At 44.4% G+C, this 21,443-nt stretch overlaps 2 protein-coding genes and 1 long non-coding RNA gene across 3 annotated transcripts in view; 2 read left to right on the forward strand and 1 right to left on the reverse strand.

Moving 5' to 3' along the window:
• The window catches only part of gpia (glucose-6-phosphate isomerase a), an 8,219-nt gene extending 6,826 nt beyond the window's left edge, over positions 1-1,393 (forward strand). The window contains exons 15-18 of the mRNA XM_031728464.2: positions 67-195; positions 306-381; positions 508-574; positions 1,062-1,393. Of these exons, the coding sequence (XP_031584324.1) occupies positions 67-195; positions 306-381; positions 508-574; positions 1,062-1,185 (396 nt within the window). The 3' untranslated portion in view covers positions 1,186-1,393. The remainder of the gene's footprint in view (positions 1-66; positions 196-305; positions 382-507; positions 575-1,061) is intronic.
• Positions 1,394-2,946: 1,553 nt separating this feature from the next.
• Positions 2,947-7,902, reverse strand: mphosph6 (M-phase phosphoprotein 6). Its single transcript, XM_031728446.2, has 5 exons — positions 7,721-7,902; positions 6,849-6,961; positions 4,835-4,925; positions 3,490-3,590; positions 2,947-3,357 (listed from the first exon to the last, which is right to left on the reverse strand). Exons 1-5 carry the CDS (start codon positions 7,766-7,768, stop codon positions 3,237-3,239), a joined length of 474 nt encoding a protein of 157 aa, XP_031584306.1. The 5' UTR covers positions 7,769-7,902; the 3' UTR covers positions 2,947-3,236.
• Positions 7,903-10,026: 2,124 nt separating this feature from the next.
• Positions 10,027-13,769, forward strand: LOC120441272. Its single transcript, XR_005613949.1, has 7 exons — positions 10,027-10,288; positions 10,656-10,803; positions 10,924-11,092; positions 11,448-11,587; positions 11,662-11,789; positions 11,961-12,261; positions 13,164-13,769. It is a non-coding gene; the product is annotated as an uncharacterized LOC120441272 (long non-coding RNA).
• The last annotated feature ends 7,674 nt before the right edge of the window (positions 13,770-21,443 follow it).

Genomic DNA, 21,443 nt, shown 5'->3' on the forward strand with positions numbered 1-21,443 from the left:
AGCTGGAAGAACCAAGAGCACACCTGGATGATGTAACGCCTCACAGGTGTTGTGTGCTTTATGCAGATCCTGGTGGCAAACTTCCTGGCTCAGACCGAAGCGCTGATGAAGGGAAAGACTCCAGACGAGGCCCGGAAAGAGCTGGAGGCCGCCGGCATGTCGGGAGACGCTTTGGAGAAGCTGCTGCCGCACAAGGTAAGAGCGCACACCTGGACACACCTGTGTGTGACCATCAGAGTAGAAACAGTCAGGTGACTGTACAACGTGTCAACGTTCCAGCGTTGAAATGACGTTTTTCTCTGCAGGTGTTTCTGGGGAACAAGCCGAGCAACTCGATTGTTTTCAAGAAGCTCACCCCGTTCATACTGGGAGCTCTGGTCGGTGAGTACTGGCTTTTAAATCAAACATGCTGCTGTGGGCGGAGTCACTGCAGGTGGTCTCCGGTTACTGTAAACTTCAGTTGCACCAATAATGAGGAGGAGTCTGACACAGCTGTTTTTCTTTCAGCCATGTACGAGCACAAGATCTTTGTCCAGGGCATCATGTGGGACATCAACAGCTACGACCAGTGGGGGTGAGTCACACCTGGGCGGGGCTAAACTTGGGTTTAAGGTAGCTTAAGCTTCCATGTTTGGGCTTTATTTTACAATTAAACATCTTTATTTATTTTTTTTAAAGATCTTGAACAGTCACTTTGCTGCCACTAATAGACCTCCATACTTTCCCTTTAAATAAATTAAAGTTGTTGGGTTTTTTGTATTTTATTGAAAACAATGAATTTTCACTGTATTTATTTTATATTACGTCTTAAAACATGTATTCAGAACTGCTTACCCTTCATCGTGACTCCGTCTGAGTGTAGTTTTACATGTTTTTATTTTGTTGTGCTTATGTCAAATGACCTTCAGGGTCTTTAAAGGTGCCTTTTTATTATTATGTTTTCAGTCAAACTTGCCTCACTGGAAGCGGTCTTCCGTACGTTTCCCTTACAAAATAATTGTTGTTGACCAACCAGCGTTGCTGACCTGTGCGTTGCTGACCCGCCTCTCTTTCCACCACAGGGTGGAGCTCGGGAAGCAGCTCGCCAAGAAGATCGAGCCGGAGCTGAAGGACGACTTAGAGGTGACCTCCCACGACTCGTCCACCAATGGGCTCATCAACTTCCTGAAGAAGAATTTCGCCTGAACGTCGAGCCCGCGTTAACAGACCTCATCCTCCACCCTGATTGGCTGAATGATGTTTGTCTTGTCGTGCGCTGTGAGCACTTCCTGTCTGTGATATGTGTGCTAAGAGTCTTCACGTGTAGACGAGTCCTTAAAACGTGAACATGTTTGTGTAGGTGACCATGCCCAGCCAACTGTGACTTTCAAAATAAAAGCCTGTTTGTCACCAACGCTGTTTGGTTTCTTTGTGAGGTCACAGGAAATGCTTCTGTCCAATCAGTGAGCTTGTTTAAAGGAGAAGTCTGCTTCAGCAGTCAGGTGATTATTGATTACTGATCAGGTGTGATTATGTTGGACTGACATGTTTCCTGCCTCACCGTGGCCGTCGTCCTGAGCGTGGGGGCCTCGCTGCAGTTCAGTGTGTCAGATTTGTGGAGGGGGGTGGGGGCGTTGCTGAGCTGAAGCCTCACACTGATGTTTGGGACGAGGGAAATGCTGTTGGCGCTGCACAACAGGGCCGTGCTGGTGTCGGGTGAGCAACAGGTAACACACACCTCCAATGCTCACGGTGCTGATTTTACACACCTGCTCTGATCTTATCCAATCAGAGGTCAGCAGTACCTGTGAAGGTCAGGTAGGTCATGGATTTCAGGTAAATCTCACATCAAAGCAAATTTAAACTCTAATGGGACGGAGCATGGCGACTCGCAGCCAAACGACAGTTTTAAACCTTTTCTGGTGAAAAAGGCACCTGAACCCAGTTCAAACAGGTGAGTTATGACACATCGTGTCTCCGTACAGGTGTTCAGTTTCTGCATCAGCCGGTGAACATGTTTATTTTAACATGGGATGACTCTAGTGGACGTCAGGAGAACTGCAGGTGTGGAAGCAATGAAGGGTGACCAGAACCAGGCTCAGGGAGGGGCGGGGCCATCTGCTGCGATGGCCGCCCCTCCCTGAGCCTGGTTCACATGATGACTTCAACACATGCTGAGGAGGTCGTTTAACCATTTAAATCAGCTGTGCTGGATCAAGGACACGTCTAAGACCTGCAGGACACCGGCCCTCGAGTTCCCACCCCGCAACAGACTAGTTAAGAGGACAGGACGCTGCACAGTGGGAACATGGTGCTGTCGTGTTGCTGCCATCAGATTCCAAACAGGCTCGTATTCTTATTAAAGATGTTCGTTTAAGTGGAAATATCTGAATTACACAGTATCCTGAGTTTTTTGATCAGGGTTGAATTTATTCTGAAGTTTTACTGAAAGTTAAAAGTAAAATTTTACCTTTTGGAGTTGTTCTATTTTGAAACTTCATGTGTGACTCTACTGTAAAATTATTTTCAGTCATTTTCTGTTTGAAGTTTTATAATTTTTTTCATATATTCATGTTTTTATTTGTTAACACTTTACGTTTCTAAACCGTCATGTCTTCCTGGTTTCCTCTTGGTCACCTTTGGCAACGAGGTTGCCACTCGCTGCAGAGACGAGCTTCTTGCCGCCACCTCCACGGCTCAGGCAGATTAGGGGGACGTCTACGCGGTGGTCTGGCCCGCATGTCACGGCAGTCAGCCGAGGATTCGTCTCCCGTGGCGAACGCCGTATGTCACGCTCTGCTGGCGACCCTGCCCAGCCCGCTGTACGCCCCCGGACAGACGGGCTGGTTCCTCCCGTTCATTGACCGCCACCGTGTTCGACCCCTTTTTAAACACACTGACTGTCAGCCGACGGGACTTCAACACTCGAGCTTAGACGAGACACTCTGAAATAAACACATGCTGACCTCCGCGAGCCTCCATCTTTTATTTACAGTCCGTGTTTTACATCTTCAGAGGTCTGAACCAACCTTCACCTCCTCATGACGAGCAAACAAGTGGAGGAGGCGTGGCTTTAAACACACCTCAGGTGAGTCAGACACAGAATTAAAAAACAAACAGGTAACAAACACGCAGCTCTCAGGAGCTCTGAGGCTGCTCATGTCCTCCTTGTCTCATAAAAGCAGGATGTATAACATCCAGACAGCCGCTGCTCCACGGCAGCCTCACGTCTAAAAACAGCTGGAGCGCGAGCGTCTTCAGTCCTGAGGCTTCACGAACGCTCTCTTCACCTCCTTCTGGTTCTCATCTGCCTCCTGCGCCGCTCGCTCTCGCTTTGTCGCAAACTTCTTCTTCATGCTTCCAACTAAACTCTCGTACCTGCCGAGAAAAACAACAGATGAGAGCCTCGCCTCATGCACTGTGTGTGTGTGTGTGTGTGTGTGTGTGTGTGTGTAATGAACTACAGCGAAAACACGCAGCGCTTCAGCATCAGAGGGAAACAGTTCGTACCTCAGAGCCATTTCTTCATCTGTGATGTCTGTCTGCATCTGGCTCAGGTCCTCCTCTTCCTCCTCCTCTTCCTCTCTAGGGTTCATCAGAGCCATCAGCTTCTGCAGGAACACAGGACGGTTCTAGTTTAAACGCTCAGAGCAAACACTCAGAGAGACTCGTCGTTCTGGGATCAGGAGTCAGGGGGTAAGACAGAGGACCCAGGGTGAGGAGTCGGGGGGTAGGGATGGGTACCGGTATCCGGTGCCATAATGGCACCGGTTCTGACATAAACTGTAGTAACCAGACTGAAAAGCAGCGCACATTTCGGTGCTTTTCTTTTTCTTGAGATGTCATACACTTTGGATTCTAGCCAAAGTGCATGACAATAGATAGTAGGCGGGGCCAGGTACGTACGTTCTTTTAGAGCAGAGCTACAGATTAAAAATGCCCAAGGCAAAGTGGTCAAAAGTCTGGCTGTACTTCTCAGCAAAAGATGCAAACTCAGCAGCCTGCAACAAGTGCTTTAAGCTGATACTGTGATACTGTGCAAAGGAGGTAACACCTCGAATCTGATGAAACACCTGGCGACGCATAGCGTTTTTTTAAAAGCTGAGAAATGCACCGTATTTGATAGCTTGCTGCGAGACCTCACACTGAGCGGGTGTGGTGCCTGTTATCGGACCCGGAGTTAGCAACATCCCCCAAGAACCCGAAGAGGAGAGTCCTGGCCCCTAGCCCTGCCAGTGTAGCAGAAATGATGACGGATGATGATGGCAGCAGCAGCCGTTCTTCTCTGAGTGACCAGCTTCATGTTGTTCGTGTGTAATTTACGTTGAGTAGGCTAACCACATTATTACATTAATGCACGTAAGAAAAAAAGAAACTGCTAAAAATAAAAACATAAGAGGTTTTTGGACAAAGTTTGTTCTCCATTCTTTAAGCACCGGTTCGAGCAGAGTTTAAGCACCGACGCCGTTTCAAAAGTACCAGTTTGGCACCAGTATCGGATAAAACCTTAACAATACCCATCCCTATCAGGGGGTAGGACACATCTGAAGCCTCCAGGTGACAGAGGCAGGGTCGTACTGGGCTGCTTCTGCTGCAGGTGTACAGCTGAGATCGTACAGCATTGCTCAAAATTTAAACATGACTAAAACAGTTTCCATGGAAAGCTTCAGTCAGACAGTCCCTGCTGGTTTGACACAGCTGGTTTAAATCGAGGCTGATTATTGTTAAAAACACAAAGAACAAACTGATGTTTCTCAGCTCTGTGTCCTCCCAAACACAGCAGTCAGGTAATCTGACACACTGCAAGGTCAGGGGTCAAAATAAAAACAGGAAGTGGGCATGAAATGAGACACACCTCGACTTCAGGATTGAAGCCTCTGAAGGAGAGTCGGCCATACTTCAGATCCTCACAGGGAACGAAACTCCTCTCCTCGATGATCAGGTTCCTGCAGGGGCAGGGACACCACAGTATTAGGAACACCTCCAGAATAACATCATCCGCCTCCATGATCACATGACCTCTGACCCCTAAAGACTTAAAACACACTTCACTGTGTGTTCAGACTAGAGATGGCACGATACCACTTTTTTATGTCCGATACCGATATCATAAATTTGGATATCTGCCGATACCGATATGAATCCGATATAGTGTGTTTTTTAATCAATAAAACTGTTTTTTTTAATATCTTGCTGCATTTTGTATAAGTTCATACTCAAGTTTAAATAAACAACAACACTAAAGCTATTCTGTTATACCTGTATGTAAAAAAATACACTGCACCCAAAATATTTGATAGTTCAGCAACACTGATCAGTCTAATAAGCTTAAACCTGCTCCATCCTCCCTATTCTGGTATTTTAAAGAGTACTTAGCAGAAATATTAAACAACCTAACTAATAGGGTTGCAAACTCCCAGCAAAAAAAGAAATAGGGAACCACCCCCCACCCTCCACCTCATGATGCTTAATCAACGTAATCAACTTTAATTTGATGCAGGGTGAAAAAAAATGCACAGAAATAAATTATTTTTCAAGAATAATTAAATAGATTCAACATCTTTCTTCAACAGAATTGCAGAATTCACAGATGGTACCTTCCCAAAGGAAAAAGTACTATAGCTTACTAGGGTATATTAGACTTAACAGTTACTATATACAGTAATGGACTTCTATACATGTTACATCAGATTAAAACTTTGGGTGTAAGATTCAGATAATTATTTATTAAAAGCTAGACATTTTAAATGAGAATAAGAAAGAAAAGTATGTCTCTGTGCCCCTTTTCCCTGTTCATGCCCTATCGGCCCCCTGGCTACACTTTGCTAGATCCGCCCCTGCACAGTTACCAGCCGTCAGCTACGTGAAAAGGATCCTGGTGTGAAAGTAATATTAAATACATTCTAACAACAGCTTATCAAGCTTAAACGTGCTGCTGTTGTTCAGCCGCTGGTTTCCTCTTTCTGGTGCAAAGTGGGCCAAAAACAAAGAAGAGAGATGGACTCGCGACAGAAAAGCCGATCAGCTGATCATCATACCGAAAAGCACCACTGAACGACACAGGAAATCATTCCTGCCTGTGGCCATCTCCCTGTACAACGCATCCACTTAACACACTGGTTACTGCTACAACTACATGTTTCTTTCCAGCTATTTATTAATGTGTGACTTATGTAGAGATATACATACACATATATATATATATATATATGTATATTGTACTATTCTTAGTTAGCGTGTTGTCTGTTTTGTTAATGTTGGTTTATAATGGAGCACTGTAACAAAAAATAATTTCCCCCAGGGATCAATAAAGTATTCTGATTCTGATTGATCAGTTTCACGATTGAAGTACCAGCAGGAGAGGGAGAGAGAGAGGCAGTCGCTCCATATATCGGTTGTTAAGCTTAACATGGGAACGCTTTACAAACATTCAGAGATGAACTTACACACTTGCTTTACTTCTCTCTGGGATAACTTCCTCGGAGATGAAATGCTGGTTTGGTAGCGAGGCTACAAATACACACAGCCGCTCTATCACGTGAGCACACTGCTCCGACGTGCTACGGTTATGAGCCGAGTTACGCCGTGTCGCAAGTTTTGTGAGGTGTTTTTTTGATATTTAATGGATCGGATTACATTTTTTATTTCTCTCCGATATCCGATCCAGTAATTTAGGTCAGTATCGGACCGATACCGATACGTAATATCGGATCGGTCCATTTCTAGTTCAGACTTCAAACCAGACTCCATTCAGAAAACTGCACATTAAGCAGCTGCATGAAAAAAGTCCTTTAACGACGGTGCGGTGAGGCTGTTATGCATTTTGCTTGAATTAAAGTGGGCGGAGCCTGAATGGCGCTCATACATACTCTTTAGCCTTGAGCTCAGGCAGGTCCAGGTACCAGTGCTCATCACTGATGATCCTCCGCTCGTCCTCCTCCAGCTGCTTCTTCGTCTCTGCGTCCAGACGTCTCTGCATGAACTGTGGACACACACACACACACACACACACACACACACACACGTCACCTTCAGCTGACGTTTCTGTGAGGTTTTAACCACACCTGCTCTCATGAATGATGATTTTACTGCACTCAGTTGTGATTGGCTGAGATCTGCAGAGAACCACAGTTGTTTCCCTCAGTGTGAAATCTTCCACATCTGCAGAACAGATTTTTAAAGTAAAGGTGAAAATCAGCAGAGAGGGCTTTATTCTGATTGGTCAAAGCATCAGGCCGCAGAAACATCTTTTCCACGCTGGTTCAGCCTCTCCAGGAAACAAACCAGCACCCTGCAGGTTATTACCTCCCCCTGGACGTCATATCAGACTCTGATACAGTTTTTAAAGCATGAATTTCAGCCGTCGTTCCCATTATTCGTGACGTAACACAAATACTTGAGCATCCACACGGGTTCAGATTCGCATCACGTGAGAGATCATTTTAAAGTCAGAGTTTATCTTTAGAGTCTCAGACTGGCACACATTATTTATTAATAAATTACATTTACAGCCTGTTATTAACTCTGCTGCACGCCGATTTACTCTCTGGGTCACACCCGACATCCGGTAATCAATTTCAACTTCTATTTACGATTTAAAACTTCCTGTGAAGCAGAAAACCTTAAATTATCAGGATTGCTGAGTGGAGTTATGCGCCGGCGCATTACAAAGCTAACGTTCTGCTAGCTATCGGCTGCTAGCTGCTCTCGCGTGTCCGTTAGCACGCGCAGCTTCACTTACCTTCATCCGCAGCAGGTTTTTGGACAGCTTCACCGACTCACTCGCCATCTTCAACCCAAGAGAATGCGGCTAACCGAACTGGAGGACCCTCGGTGCTGCACACCGAGCTAACGCCACGCTGAACAGAGGCAGAAAGAACCGAGCGCTGAGCTGCTTCTCCAGCCCTGCTAATCGAGCTCTGATGTGCAGCCCAGGGGCGGATCTAGAGAAATTTTCTTAGGCTGGGGGGAGCTGGTAGTGTGAGGCTTGCGGGAAAAAGCTGTCTTGCAGTTCGGAGGATTGGGCCCAGATGCTGTGATTTTTTGCACCGTTCCGTGGCGCAAAAAAGGTTGGGGACCGCTGATCTAAGTGACTTATATATTATGTTTAACCTGAGTAGTGGGGGGGGGGGGGGGTTGAAAACGATGTGCTGGGAGCCGCGCCTTGACTACCCGGTCAGCTGGTGGGTAACAGGCATCTCCGAAAACGTTGGAGCACTTTTGCAAATATGTGATGGCTTCATAAATCGAGCAGATATTTGAAGTATACACAGCGCCATTCATCAAATATCTTAAAAGTTTATTTTGTGACCCAAAAAGAGTAATATTTCAAACTCCGCCACTGCGCGTTCCTCTGCCACTGCGTTTGAGTTTTGGATGAAATGCATTCTGGGATATTTGCCTGGGTTTAGCTACAGCAGCCAGTGAGCTGATTAGAGACCAAAACAGCCAATCAGAATGTTTTCCATCCAAGTCTGTGATTGGCTGGTTTTGTGGCACAATTATAACGGTGTACAGAAAGAGTTGAAAGCGCACAGGCAGAAATGTTGAGAGCACAAGCAACACATTGTGAGCAAGCGCAAATGCAAAAACTGAGCGAGCGGGACTGCTATTGTGTGTGTGTGTATGGATAATAGCAAACACTGAAATACATTTTTTGCACGCAGCAATGAATTTTGTTCACTCAAATTTAGCTTTTCTTATCTCAAAATACATTTCTCCTCAAAATGCAACACTTGCACCTGCAATTTTTTTTTACGTGCGCTCAAAATTTTTTTACGTGCGCTCAGAATAGTGGCACAAAAATAACGCCATAGATTACCTGGATGACTGAGCACGCATCACCACAGAGCAACAACAGTCAATTACTTTTCATAACTCCGCAAACCTCTGATGTCAGTGTGTGTCTGTGTGTGTGTTGCTGTTTGGAGACATTAATCATTTTATGTGGTCACATTTTGTTGGACCCGCCTCCTTCTCGAGGTGTGACGTATGGAGTATGGAGATTGGTTGAAAGTGACCTATTGTTAGAGCAGCTTTGCATGATTTACAGCTCAAAATAATCCTTCTTTATCTGAATCTGGCCCTGGGAACTTCCTTTCAAAGTGGAATAAAGAAAATTTGTGTTGTATTTGTATTTGTTGTAACTTCTGCTGCCCTCTTGGAAAACAGACACTTGAAACCCAAACACCATTTCATGCTACATTATCCTGGAGCCATCGGAAAATTGGGCCCATAGTTCATTTCTGGTCTGTGCGCTTTGAGGCAAACTTGGATTTTTCTAACGAGTAAGTCGTGTGAATTGCAGCTTTTGGAATATTTGTAAATCCCAGGCCTACAGACACCAAATAATGATGTGCTACACTCTTTTTTCTGACCTTGACGTTGGGCCAGGAAGCACCAGACTGCTCATTTCGCACATGATTTTGAAAAAGTCACAAGTGGATTTGAGGGAAGTTCTGTTTTCACACAAGTGTTTCTGCCATCCTGGATTAAGTACAAAGGTACAAACTACAGGCCGGGAATGACACTATTATCACTCTGAAGATGGGAACCTGTGCTGAACTGTTAACAGCACAGTGACGGTACAGTCCAATGTCACAAACAGCAGCCTTTGAAAGACTTTGTATTTAGTCTTTTTTTATTGCTCAGGGGATAAAGTGATTATTTGTATTTTAAAGGATTTGAGCTGTAAAAAAGCTGATGTGCTGATTTTACACCACCTACTGAACTGCAAACCGGAGTTTCTTCAGACAAAGGAGCAACATTTGTAAGTTCAGCTGTGCCATCAGGCTTTTTTTATCCATGTACATTCATTTGAATGACAATTAAAAATGAGAAATGTTATCTTTGCTTTAACTTTTGAGCATATTAAAACAATTCGTTTCCTGAAGTGCTGTGTGGCAGGCAGGATGTAGGACCCAAACGCGGGACTCGGAGACAGGAGGATTAACGACAAGCAGCAGCTTTACTGCTGCAGAACGTTTGAATATAAAATACAAGAAAACTAAACTAGAAACTCCAGTTCAAAGTAGAAAACACAAACACGACAGAGAACCAGAGTGTTACTAAGCACAGAGAGAAACACGGACAGGACAACGAGAGGATGGGGACAGGTGGTAACACACCAGGGACACATCAGACCTAACGAGACGAGGGGACGCATACCCACACACACTGCACCCAGGACAGGGACTATCAAAATAAAACAGGAAACACACGACAGGCACAGGGGCACGGCCATGACACTGAACAGAGGGAACACGGAGCACAGGGACGGCGTGCCAAACTGCCACAGGACACAGGATATGTAAGTATCCACTCTTCAATGGATCCACACAACAGCAATTAAAAATCCTGAATACTGCTCAGTTTCTCAGTCAGTGTACTGAAGAGCATTGATTATTAAAAACATACAGTGTGTAGCACATCTTTTAGGTAGACACATAAATAATGACAACTGCTGCAAATTTACTGAGAAGTTGTCCAAAATGTTTGTGCAACTTCATGACAGATTAAAGTGTGTAAAACATGATTGTGGACCATGGCTTGGATCTCCTAACAAACACCGGTCTGCTTCATGTCGAGCGTGCTGTTGGAGCTCATGGCTCCAGGTTTAAAGACGACTTGACAACTGCAAACATTTTTTAAATCATATTTGTTTCTCTTTTTTTCAGGATGTGTGGTTCAGCCCTGGCAGAAAACTCAGGCCAGCAGCAGGATTTCTGGAGGAACGTGTACGCAGTGTCAGGTGAAGGCTTCGTTCTGGCAGGAAGAAGAACTCAGCAGCACAGGAACGCCAAAAACACTGCCTCATTTTGTCTGGTACTAGAAGATAGACTTGCTTCTGAAGCCCCTTCCTTTTTGCAGCGATCTAAGCTTTTATCATTTGAGTGCTTGACCTTCTATCTTTGGTTTGAATTTATTTACTTCTGCTTCCCACAGAACCAGAACAGAACAACATCTGGCTCAGGTTTCCCGACACATGCTGCAAACTGCCATCCACAGAGCAACGTGGACCCGGTCAAACGGGACGGTCCCACTTCAGCAAATTTTCACCCCGGGCATGCTGAGGTCACATCTCATGGACTAAGGACCTGTTCAACACTCAGAAGTAATACAATGTGTAAATGTACAGTGTACAATTACAATACAAATCTTTTTACTCAAAATATTTTTATTGAGCGATTGTGGATAAAGCTTACAAAAAAGAAAAAAAAAACAGAAGGGAAACATAAAAACTGCTTACACTGAATACAAACCAGGACTCTTCACATTAGAACATGGGTAAAACTGACACTAACAAAACATTTCCTTGCAAACCAACAGAAGTTAGCTGCAACAATACCAATCTAATCATCAAAATAACATCACACCACCCAGAACAGATGTTAGTGTCACACGAGAAAGGCTGAATTTGATTGGTTCCTGAGCTTTAAAATTCAATCAGTATTTTTGTCTTTTGTCAGATGTCACAGGATTTCACAGGATTTCACAGGATTTCTGTGTGACTCTTCTGGGATCCCGTTGTTCTTGACAAAGATCATGCGCATGGCCAAGAAGGAAAGGAGTGGTGATCTTCTCCAAAACACTGGTTTGCTCCCAAAAGGTATTTCAGAAGAAATGTTTCTATTTGTTTTTCTGCATTGACCTTTTTTACTTACTGTAACATTTTAACCTCAGCTTACAGACAGGAAGGTGACGTAGCCCTACAGCTGCTGCCAGCACTCCTCCCTGCTGCACCTTACAAAGTAGGAAGAAAGGTTTTCAGCAACCTGGAAGTTGAGAAGGCCTTTACTGATATCCAGCCTGTAAGTCAACATTCATTTCTGATATCATGCTCAAAGTGTTTGCTGTGTGTCATATTCAGCAGTGACGGTTTGTATCAAACAAGAATCTGTTGAAGTTTTGCAGTGAGGTCTGCACAGCTCTACCTTTAAATCCTCTAACAGCCGGCTTTATGCCTCATCCCTCTCCTTCAGGTTGGGATAAACATGGGCTGTATCCCAATTCAGAGGCTGCATCCTTGGAGGACCCGGCCTTCGGTCTCGTGGGCCGCGTCCTCCAAAGACCGAAAAGGCTGGAGCGCGAGGCTTGTGAACTGGGATGCTCTAGCCTTCTAGTCACCAGCTGTACACGCCCGTACCACTTCTCCCGATCAGTGAAATGGAAATGCGGAAAACATACCCGCTACTCTCGTCTTTCTTCTACTTGAAGAGCGACAACAAAATCAGTCGTCACAGACGAGTGATTTTCCTGTGACTAAGACATAACAACGTTCAGGTACATTGAAAAATACATGTATTCATTTTTTTTCTCCGTTGATGATAATAATAATAATAATATGTGTGTATTTGAAAACAGTTTACTAGCTTAAAACTCAGATATTTACCACTGTAGACATGATTTTCATATAGGAGTATTTGCTCCAACATCCTTTACAGTGAACCAGTACATTTGAGTACATTTCCCTCGAGCACAATAATCAAAACAATGTTTTGACACTGTTACGAAATCAGTTTTACCCCGGTTCTTTTATTCGTCGAGGGTTCCAGAAATGGCACCGGAACTCAGTAGTTATTTTTACAAAATCTTTATTCATCTTTATTCATCTTCATTTAAGCATGCACTTCTAGAAGGGAAGACGAGGCCGGTGTCCCTCTGAAACAATCTTCACCCCTTTGTTAGTTCCAGGCAGCTTTATAGAGGCGACCCCATCATAAATCCCCCACAGTGTGCTGGAAACTGTCTCTGTGTGTATGCACGAGCACGTGAGTGCCCGTGTGTGCGCGTACCCGCGTGTATGTGTGAGTGCACGTGAGTGAGTGTGCATATAGGTGTGGGAGTATATCAGTTAAAACACTGTGGGTGTGTGTCTCTTCCTAGGGGCCATAAATACCATCTCCCCTCCAGACCACAGTTATCAAGTTACAAATCTACTTCTAAGCTCATGACACAATCAAGCCTTTGTTTATATCCAGGGCAGTGTCAGTGTCTCTACCATAATTCTACATTCTATCTTAACACATTTCCAAACTCTAAAGCAAACTAAACATTCCTACATGTCTAAACTCTAAAATAAGCTAAACATTTCTACAACACGTAAACTCATTTTTGTAAACAACAACAGCAGCATCCATAATAATGTCAACAATAAAACAATTTCTGTTATTTTCCTTCACCAGACCAGACCGCTGTCCTGCAGGAGTAACTTGCAGTTACTCCTCCTCCCAGTCCTGGACAGGTTTTTAAATGATGAGGCCTGATTTTCAGCTGAGCAGGGAGTCTCTGAAAGTGCTGCTGAATCTACTTAACCAGGATCGGAGACATGGTTGGGGTGCCACAATTGAGGTCCTTGTGTTTCTGTTCTGGCTGGCAAGTGGAGCATCCTACAGAGTCGTCTCCAGGGTGTTTGCAATACCTCGTTCCACTGTTCACCGCATCGTCCACAGGGTCACAGAGGAGGTGGTGGCCATTTGCCATCAGGTCATCCACCTCCCTCGGACCCCTGAAGATCTAGACATTGTCTCATGGGTTTGCAGAGCTGGCAGGACACAGAGCCTTTTTAAAAGCTGCTGGTGCAACTGATTGCTGCCATGTCCGCATCAAGCCTCCCAGCGGCCCTGACGGTCTCTGCTACAGGAACAGGAAATTGTTCCCCTCCATAATCCTGCAGGCTGTTTGCGACCATCTGGGCTGCTTCATCGATACATTGTGGGCTGGCCGGGGTCAGTTCATGACTCCAGGATGCTACGCAACAGCCCACTGTACCGACAGGCCCTTTACCCTCCTCCAGGGCATTTCATCCTTGCAGATGGCGGGTACCCATGTCTCTACCATCTACTCCCCCTCATCACTCCCTACAAGAGGCCAGTCCATGGTGTGGGAGCCCAGCGCTTCAACCCTCATCATTCCAAAAGCACGCTCTATAATAGAGTGTGCTTTTGGAATGATGAAGACGAGGTTCTGGGCCACCTTCCTCCAAGCGCTGGAGGTGCACCACACCTTTGTACCTCATATAAGTCAGTAGAATACATAGCCATTGTTTTTTGAATAATCATAATGATATAAAGGGAACTACAGTGTATGTTCATGTATAAACATGTTATTTACAAAACATCTGTTTCGGGTCATAACAGCATGTGCTGTTCTGCACAACATCTGCCTCGGTGCTGGTGACGTTGTGGCCCCGGAGGATGAGCCCGAGGATGATGTGAAAGATGATGGGGGGACTGGTTTGGAGGCAGTCAGTGGGGCTCTCTGGTGGGACCAGCTATCTGCTGAGGTGTCTGCCCTGGAGAAGGTACCCCTGGACCATGATTATTGTTAACAGGCAGGTATGCTTTTAGAAGCGCATTGTTGGAGTGCTAGAATATTACTTGTCATATCTGTGTTAAAGTGGTTTACACAGTCCTGTTGTTCTTGCATCTTTCAGCATACATTTTAGTGACATGGCAGCTGTCAGCTATCAGCCCTGCACACCCAAGTGAAACATGATGCGGTGGACAGTAGAAATGAGCATCCCTGAACAACTTCTGGCTACCACGCCATGTGATGCTCGGCTGGAAACGCAAACCAAGGGTTTCACTTGTGGCACCTCATTCATGTGGTTGGTCCTGGTCCAGCAGATTGAGCAGCGAGACTTCCTTCTCAGCCAAATAACAGGCCTAGTTAACAGTCCCTGTGCACTCAGGTTAATCCTGGACTTCAATGATAAGTCTTACCGATTAATTATCCTGTTTTGTTTTTTCCCCACTGTTGATATTCCCTCAGTTCAGACAATTTCTTAATGCAGTTACACATAAATTGTTACGTTGTACATATGAGAGAATAATTCAAATACAGTTGGGGTGTTACCAATGATTTTTATTTACAGGACTTTATACATTCTGTTGATGCTGTACATCGTTTGTCCAACCATTCAAATAAAGTTTGACTCTGTACCATGACTTTTATTTACAGAACTTAAATCATTTTTGTATATTTTGTACAGATTTTGCTTCAATTTTTTTTTTATTTGTAATTACAAATCTTTTTAACCCAAATATGACTGTAATGTAACCCTTATGATGGGTTATGAGCTTTGTACCCAATTTTTGGTAACCTCAACTTTAAACATTGGTCAATTTAACCCAGTTTTTGGATAGTTATCCTAACCCAGTATATCAAATCAAACCAATAACTTGATATATATTTGACCCAGCACTGGGTTATTTTTAACCCAGCAGCTGTTAGTGTGTATTAAAGAATAGTAATGATGGACTGCTTTTCATCCAGAAAACTGTTGTTCATGTTAGCCAATGTGAGCAACATTTTGCCAACTTGTGCTCTCATTTTGCCCCATCACCCCCCAACCAGTCATGACAGATGGCCCCGCCCCTCCCTGAGCCTGGTTCTGCTGTAAGTGTTTTCCTGTTTAAAGGGAGTTTTTCCTTCCCACTGTCGCCTAGGGCTTGCTCATAGGGGGTCATTTGATTGTTGGAGTTTATGATGTAGAATTTAATTGCACAGATGTAGACCCACCAACTGTTCTGTCATCATTACACATGAGGATATTTTGATATTTGATGACAAAAAAAAGTTGAGTTTGAAGAAGGACCATTACCTGAAACACAGGTGTCAAACTCCAGCCCTCGAGGGCCGCTGTCCTTAAACTTTTCCATGTGTCCCTGCTGCAACACACCTCAATACAATTAGCAGGTTATTAGGAAGGCTCTGTAGAACGTGACTGCATGCTGAGGAGGTGATTCATGTTACAGCAGCTCATGACTGAATGAACATGGTGCAATAAAAGTACATTTAGAAGCAAGTGTTTTACATTTACTTACATTTACTTGAGCAGGGTTAGGGGTTGCCTCCTCAGCATACAGTCAAGTCTTGCTAATGACCTCCAAATTGTATTCAGGTGTGTTGCAGCAGGGACACATTGTGGCCAGGCAACAGAACAAAAACTAGAACATCCAGCAACTTGTTGTCAACTAAGCAAGTGTTTAAGGCTGAGCAATCCAGACGAGAACTGAAGCAAGCTGCGGGAGGTGACCTGAAACTGCCATGAACTATATGCACGTGTGGCTTTTCTATCCTCAGCGAGGTCATTCAGATGCATCATCCTGTCTGTGCCACTGTTTCCATGTGTCATGGCTAACGGATGCACTCACGCACAGAGTTCTTGCAAACAAAGAGTTGAAAGTTTATTTGCAGCAGGGTGAAACCACAGTGACATAAATATATATGCAGTGAGTCGGGCGGAGTTGCAGGGAGATGAGAGAAGGGAATCCACACATACTCCTCTTCAGCCACACTCGTCCAGAACTCCACTCACCCTGCCACACACAGGAATCACAGGGAGGGTCCATAACCAGGTCCGGGGGAAATCCATATACAGAGAGTGAAGGTTATGTCACTAAGTGAACCACCGAGGGAGATTTCTTTAGAGGAAGCTGAGAGCACGAACACAGGAAATTCAACTTTCCAGCAGCAAACTGATGATGATGAGATGGCCTTTATTTGTCAGTTGCAGTTGCCCACAACCAAGATGATAGACCTTGCCAACCTACATACAATACACAAATATCACTGCTTCGTGCCACAGAGTCAAATAACCACAGAGAAATCCAGATCAGCAGCAGGTGGTGGCAATCATCACAGGTGAGTTGGCCAAGTGAGCCCATAGCGAGCTCCGCCCAGGCAGGTAGGAGAGAGAGTGAGACATAAACAAAACCTGTAGCCAGTGTGAGCCAGCCAGAGAGACACGGCGACCGTGACACCGGAGTCACACTCTGTCCTTCATCGTCTCACTTCTTGTTCTTCAGTATGTCATGCACAACCCTGTAGTTATGGTTATGAATACTCAGACAATGCTATTTGTGCTGCAGCTGAGCTTTGACCATACACCATAATTTAATAATCACATGTTGACATTAATCCAATGTAAAACTATTTGCTAGCCACCAGATTCATGACTGCAGCAGCTGGTGGGCTGTTGAGATGAAATTCGTGATGTTCAGTGATGTGACACTGAATTTCTTAAAGCTTCTTGGTTTAAGAGAACTTGTATGCACTTTCACTGCGTCACTTATCAATACACATGCAACATCAATTTCTTATCAGTTCATTCTGAACTTTTTCCACAGAAAATGTAAGCAGGACATGGGTGGGGATGCTGAGGGGCTGCAGGGGTGTGCCAAACGAAGTCTGTCCTCCTGTGAAGACATCATACAGAGCCGAGAGCAAAACAAAGAAAACTACCTGAAACTGAGTGTTTCAAGCAGTTTGACATTCATTCTGCTGTTAGCTCAACATTTTACACTCATTTACACTAAGATCCACATCTATGCCCAATTAAGTATCACCTCAACCTAACATGCATGCAGAACATGCAAACTCCCACACAGGAAGGCCCCATGATTCAGTCCTAATGCCCTTGCGGTGAAGCAACTCTACCTCTAACCACCGCCCTTCATATTTACCCTGTATAAATATTTACCTACTTCATATTTATACAGATAACTCTATCTTCTGCCTCCCCCTTCTTCCTCTAATTACTATAAAGAAGTGGCTTTAACAAATATCCCCAATGCAGTCATAGATCGTTTTTTCTTTGCTAAATGATGAAAAAAGTGACAACCTCATAATTGGTTCACATTGACAATTTTTTTTTCAGTAAAAGAACTAGATTTTACAGTCCCTGATAATGCATTGCTTTAAATGGAGAAAATCTTGAGGGATTGCTGTTATGAGGAAAAGCAGCCCAGAAACTTTACCAGCAGCGCACATCGTTGTGTGCCTCAACTTTCGGTCTTTTACCCAGGCTAATCTGACATTTTTCCTTGGTTAGGTTTAGGGATTAGGGATCTGATCTAAATTATAATATTAAAATTTGGGAACATCGTCAGTAGTGGAGCTTGGATTCATCGGGTGTTTCGGCCATTATCACTAGACACCCTGATCCAAGGAGGCCCTGCCAGGGTTGATCAGCCTCGGAGTGTGTCACTGGTTTATGTTAAATTGTTATTTCTCTTCTTCTTTCTTCTGTTTAGTTTTCTACAGTTTATTCTATCCATTCACTGCAACTGAGAAATACTTACCTCTTTAACATTTATGGAGCCTCACTTCTTCAAAGGGACAGAAAAGGTGATAGATAGGAGTAAGACAAGTAAGTCAGACAAGATAGGAGAGAGCAGAGAGCAGAGCCGGAAGGGGGGCGTCCGATCTGGCTTCCCACACCTCCCTGCCGGATCGGGTGTACGCTCTACCTCCCCAATGCCTCCCAGAAAAGGGAAGAAGAGCAGAGGGGAGAAGAGGGGAACATTTTTCTTTCCTATTCTTTCATTCCTCCTTTTAGTTTCACTACCATGAGGTTAACTGCACAGACCCCAGGAGGCCCTGAGACAGCTGCATCAGTCAACCAGCAAAACTTGTAATGTTATGTTTTACCCTTTGACGCCCCTGTTGAGGCACGCCCACCACGGGTCGATCAATCCTTGGCATGTGTATCACAGTTAGCTGACTGCCTTAGCTGCCCAGGTGATGTCAGCCCTTTTTAACCATAGCCAGTGACTGGTCCTCTCAGCAGTGTTAGCTAGTTCTCTTATAGCCTGCCTTTGTGCCTGTCCTCTGATCCCAATCTCTCTGAGCAGTTTTGCTGTTGTACTGGCAACAAAGCTCCTGCACCCCACTTCTACTGGGCGCACCTTGATCTTCCTCTGTCCTCTGCCTCAGCTGCCAAGTTGGCATAGCGCAGCTTCTTAAACTCAAATGCCTCCTCAATTGCTTCCTCCCATGGTACCGTCAGACAGAATTTATTTGGCTGTCTTTTTTTGGTCTCTTTATAAAAATGCCATGCCCTCTTTGTATTTCTCCAGTACTTACTCTTGAATTCTGTTTCTATACGATGTTGTTAACGTTTACTAACTGGTGTGAGTGGGGGGAAATGTTAGCGTGCTCACACACTAGCTAAGCTAACAAGTCACCGACTCAGTAAACCTCCATATTGATCACCATTGTTGCTCTACTTTACTTTCAGGTACCACAGATCCCAACAGTGACATAGCGAGCCATATCAAGTTGGACTATGCCCTTCCCCCAGTCCTCCAGTGCCAGTCTGGACACCTGGTGTGTACAGTTCAGCCTGTAACTTAACCGGAACTGGTTGTTGTCTCCTGTAAAATGTCGTTTTTGTCTTTTTGATCCGCACATCCATGCGTGTATGCAGAAGCATAACTGTGAAGATTAACATTTTAATAAACTCTTGTCATGAATATACATTTCTTCTTCCCCAGGTGTGCACTAACTGCCATCCTAGGCTCATTTTGTGCCCAACAAGCTGAGGTCCCCTGGGTTCCAACAGGAACCTGGCCATGGAGAAGGTGGCCGACTCTGTCCTCTTCCCCTGCATGGACGCTGCATCAGGCTGCAACGTCACCTTGCCTCACACCAACTTGACCAAGCACAAAGAGCTGTGTGAGTTTCAGCCATGTTCCTGCCCCGTCCCCAGAACCTCTTGCAGGTGGCAGGGGTCATTGGACGCACTGGTGCCTCACCTGATGCAGCAGGTCCATCACCACACTGCAGGTTAGAAGTTACTCAGGTCCTCAGTTTCTTCCACAGAGCATGCTCCTAAAGGTGCGTGCCATTTTTACTAAGTGAGGATGACTATCTGACACAACACAACACAACACAACACAACAAAAACAAGACAACACGGTACCTTTACTTAATAAATAAAACAGCATGCAGCTCCGGCGGCATCCGGTGAGCTCTCGCTGGCCCTCGAAAATCCGGGAGAGAAGGTGTAAGATTGTACCCATGTCTGCAGCAGGTCTCCAAGGTGAACAAACTCTCACATGTTAGAACAAGGCAGCTAAGAGAAGTCAGCATGTCAGATCCATAACTGACCCTGACTGTGGGTCCTGGAGTCTCCAACTCTTTCTCCATTGTCTTGTTCTTGTGAAGATGCCGCTTGTTTGAGGGCACGTGGTGCTCTGTTGAAAAAGATTACATTAAAAAAGTAACAGACAGGTTAAATGTAGTTCAGATGTTGGAAGCAAATAGAGTGGCCCATGTCCAAAGCTGCATGCCAAGGACATGACAAGGACATCATTATTACTATCTAGGAATCATTAGTGAGTTGTACTCTTTATTAAAAGATGAAGGGACTGGGATGAAAACAATGAAAGCATTAGTGATTGATGAATTCTGATTGGACCAACCTTAAATAAATCCCTTTTCTCCATCTTCTGCTTAAAGCTAACAACAGTGACTCCTCCCTCAAGTTCCCACTGCCACTCCCCCAGAGTTTGCTGTTATATTCACAACTATCGTTCAGCCAATCAGAGAACTGAATTCTGTTGTCTTTTAAAGGACCTGGACCTTAGAAAGGAGGAATACCCGTTAGGAGTTTTATGTGTAACTAAAACAACTAACTTAATTAAGAAGATTTGCACAGCTACCATCGTCCATCACCCCAGTGTAAGGATGGAAACTACGTGTTTGACACTGAACAACAACAAGTTTACTGAACACTGCTCAAAGGTTTGTGGATGAATTCATTAAAAGTAGTTGTTGTAATGAAGCAGGAGCAAAATGATCATGCAGAGTGCAGTGACTGCAGAAACAGCACCGAGGATGATCCACAGGAACAAATGTCCACACCTGGAAGTTATTCCAATGAAATGTGAACATCACTGGGTTTATTATCATGTGTGAAATATCAGTGCATCAAGAAGAGAAACTGCTCTTGGTTCTTCTATAGGATGTTCAGCTTGTTGGCTCTGGAGCGGACCAAAGGGTGCTTCACTGTGAGCAACACCTCACATCTGCATTTCCACTGCATGGAGCACAAACTATGTGTAGGATCTACAGCATGAGTTAAAACCAAAATCTGAGAAGAGAATATGCACTTAAACGCAGCTGACAGGGTCGGCTCTTCTTCTTCTGCTTGTTGCAAACGCTGATTTCCAAAGACACGAAGAAAAAAAGCCGTCACTATCTTTGAATGATTAAGATTTCTGATCTATGGGCTGTTTTATGAAACGGGATGAAAAAACAGAAGAATTAGATATTTAGATAGAAGGAAAGGCAACTTACCAGTAAACAAATCACACTTCTCCAGTCCTCTGCTGACATCACTCTGACATCACTGACTGTTACCAAATCACATGATTGAGTTAAAATAAGAATAGAATAGAATAGAATAATCCTTTAATTGTCCCACAAGGGGAAATTTGGGTGTAACAGCAGCAAGAAAGACACATATACATACAAACATTACACAAGACACAGAACAGAAACATACACAATTTTTACATATTTACATCAAGTTCTGCTATATCTCATAGGATACTGTAACTTGGAATCAGGTATGATCTGTGAGGAATTTTATTTGTGTCAATCCAACTAATGTCATTAATGACATGTGCACATCATCCGTCTGTATAAAGTTGGAGTTATTTGGAATTACATCT

This window comes from Oreochromis aureus, linkage group 7 (genome assembly GCF_013358895.1).
Source record: "Oreochromis aureus strain Israel breed Guangdong linkage group 7, ZZ_aureus, whole genome shotgun sequence".
In the NCBI taxonomy this organism is placed as follows: domain Eukaryota; kingdom Metazoa; phylum Chordata; class Actinopteri; order Cichliformes; family Cichlidae; genus Oreochromis; species Oreochromis aureus.